Raw genomic sequence first — 1,555 nt, 5'->3', positions numbered from 1 at the left:
CCCCCCTCCTCCTGCTCCTCCTCCACCTCCTCCTGCTCTCCTTCCGCCTGCTTCCCCTTCTCCTCCTCCTCCTCCTCCTCCTCCTGTCCCCCTCCTCTTGCTCCCCCTCCTCCTCCTGCTCCTCCTCCTCCTCCTCCTGCTCCTCTTCCTCCTCCTCCTTCTCCTCCTTCTGCTCCTCCTCCTCTCTTGCTCCCCCTCCTCCTCCTGCCTCCCCTGCTCCTCCTCCTTCTTCTACCACCAGGACTTGAACCCAGGGGCACTTTACACTGAGCTACCCCCCAGCCTTTATCATTTTTATTTTGAGACAGGGTCTGGTAGTTGCTTAGGGCCTCACTAAGTCGCTGAGGCTGGTCTTGAACTTGTGATCCTCCTGCCTCAGCCTCTGGGGTTACAGGCGTGGCCACCTCACCCTGCGCAGCTTTCTGGTTCTATGGGGATGGCTCCTGCTGTCTCCTTCCTCTCTCCTAGTTCTTGGCCGACTCCCTGGTAGTTGCATAGGGACCGTCCTCAGAGGGAAGAGCAGCCCCTTCCTTGTCCAGCCGCCCTGTCAGGGAGACTGAGAATGTGCTCTCCCACCACCCAGGCTGCCCCTGTGTGCCCAGGGGCTCCTTTCTGGCCCTCAGCCAATTGGGCTGTGCCCACCTGCTTCTCACTCCCCTCTCCTCTCTCTAGGCAAGCCGCACCAGCTCCCCTCCGAGCCCAGGGAGAAGCCCGCGGGCAGCATCGACTCCTACCTGAAGTCCGCCAACAGCTGGCTAGCAGAGAAGAAGGACATTGCCGAGCGGCTGCTGAAGAACACGGAGAACGTGAAGGGCTTCTTTGGGGGGCTGGAGACCAAGCTGAAGGGACCCCTGGTCAGGAAGAATGAGTGAGTGTCCTGCGTCGAGGCCTCGTGCCTGGGAGACAGAGGCAGGGCCCCTGTCCAGCCTTCGCCATCTCGGGTCCTGTACTGCTCCCGAGGAGCGCAGCGCTGCCCAGTGTGACTGTCCACTCTGCAGAGCTCAGGGATGTCCTGGCAGTGTACTTCAGGGACCAGGAGGAGCATGGGCAGCTGAGGGTTGGCCGCAGGGACATCACACACCTGTCCCTGCTTGCTCCTCCCCGGCAGTGAGTGGGGTTCACGGAACACAGGGCAGCCACGGGACTGGACAGAAACTCGAGGCCCTGGAGGACGGGAGGGGTGGTTGCAGGCGCCCAGGCTGAGACACACACAGGAAGGGCACGTCCCCACCAGGAGCCACCACCACAGAGGCCCCTGACCGCCCCCGGCTCGGTGCAGGTGGCATGGTCTCATCCCGCCGGGCCACACAGTTCAGGGCAGAGACCACAGCCCGGAGCCGCCTCCGCTCCACATTCCCAGGGCCCAGCCGCGGACGGGACCTTGATTCCATGAGTCTCTTTTCAGCAAACCGCTGAATGCCCACAGCCTCTCACCAATGGGAGTGGTTTGACTGTGATCTTTCTTCCTCAGGGAAGATGAGAACAAGCCCAAGGACAAGCAGCCCAAGACTGGTGAGTAGCGCCCCTGGAGCTGCTGGGGAGGCGGGGCCTGGAG

The 1,555-nt window shown here is 62.6% G+C and overlaps 1 protein-coding gene and 1 long non-coding RNA gene across 5 annotated transcripts in view; one reads left to right on the top strand and one right to left on the bottom strand.

Moving 5' to 3' along the window:
• Positions 1 to 1,555, top strand: part of Kiaa0513 (KIAA0513 ortholog) — a 37,991-nt gene that overhangs the window by 25,549 nt on the left and 10,887 nt on the right. For all 4 annotated transcript variants that reach the window (XM_048792558.1, XM_015495998.2, XM_048792560.1 and 1 more), the window contains 2 exons: positions 673 to 868; positions 1,472 to 1,512. In XM_048792558.1, the coding sequence (XP_048648515.1) occupies positions 673 to 868; positions 1,472 to 1,512 (237 nt within the window). The remainder of the gene's footprint in view (positions 1 to 672; positions 869 to 1,471; positions 1,513 to 1,555) is intronic.
• LOC125613147 overlaps positions 293 to 1,555 on the bottom strand; it is an 11,309-nt gene continuing 10,046 nt past the window's right edge. Inside the window, exons 6-8 of the long non-coding RNA XR_007343640.1 lie at positions 1,082 to 1,164; positions 735 to 851; positions 293 to 544 (exon numbers count right to left, since the gene is read on the bottom strand). This is a non-coding gene — a long non-coding RNA (uncharacterized LOC125613147). The remainder of the gene's footprint in view (positions 545 to 734; positions 852 to 1,081; positions 1,165 to 1,555) is intronic.

The sequence above is a fragment of the Marmota marmota genome, unplaced genomic scaffold, assembly GCF_001458135.2.
Source record: "Marmota marmota marmota unplaced genomic scaffold, marMar, whole genome shotgun sequence".
NCBI classification, from domain to species: Eukaryota; Metazoa; Chordata; class Mammalia; order Rodentia; family Sciuridae; genus Marmota; species Marmota marmota.
Note: the sequence above shows the minus strand (reverse complement) of the source record. Positions and strands in the feature narration are given on the sequence as shown.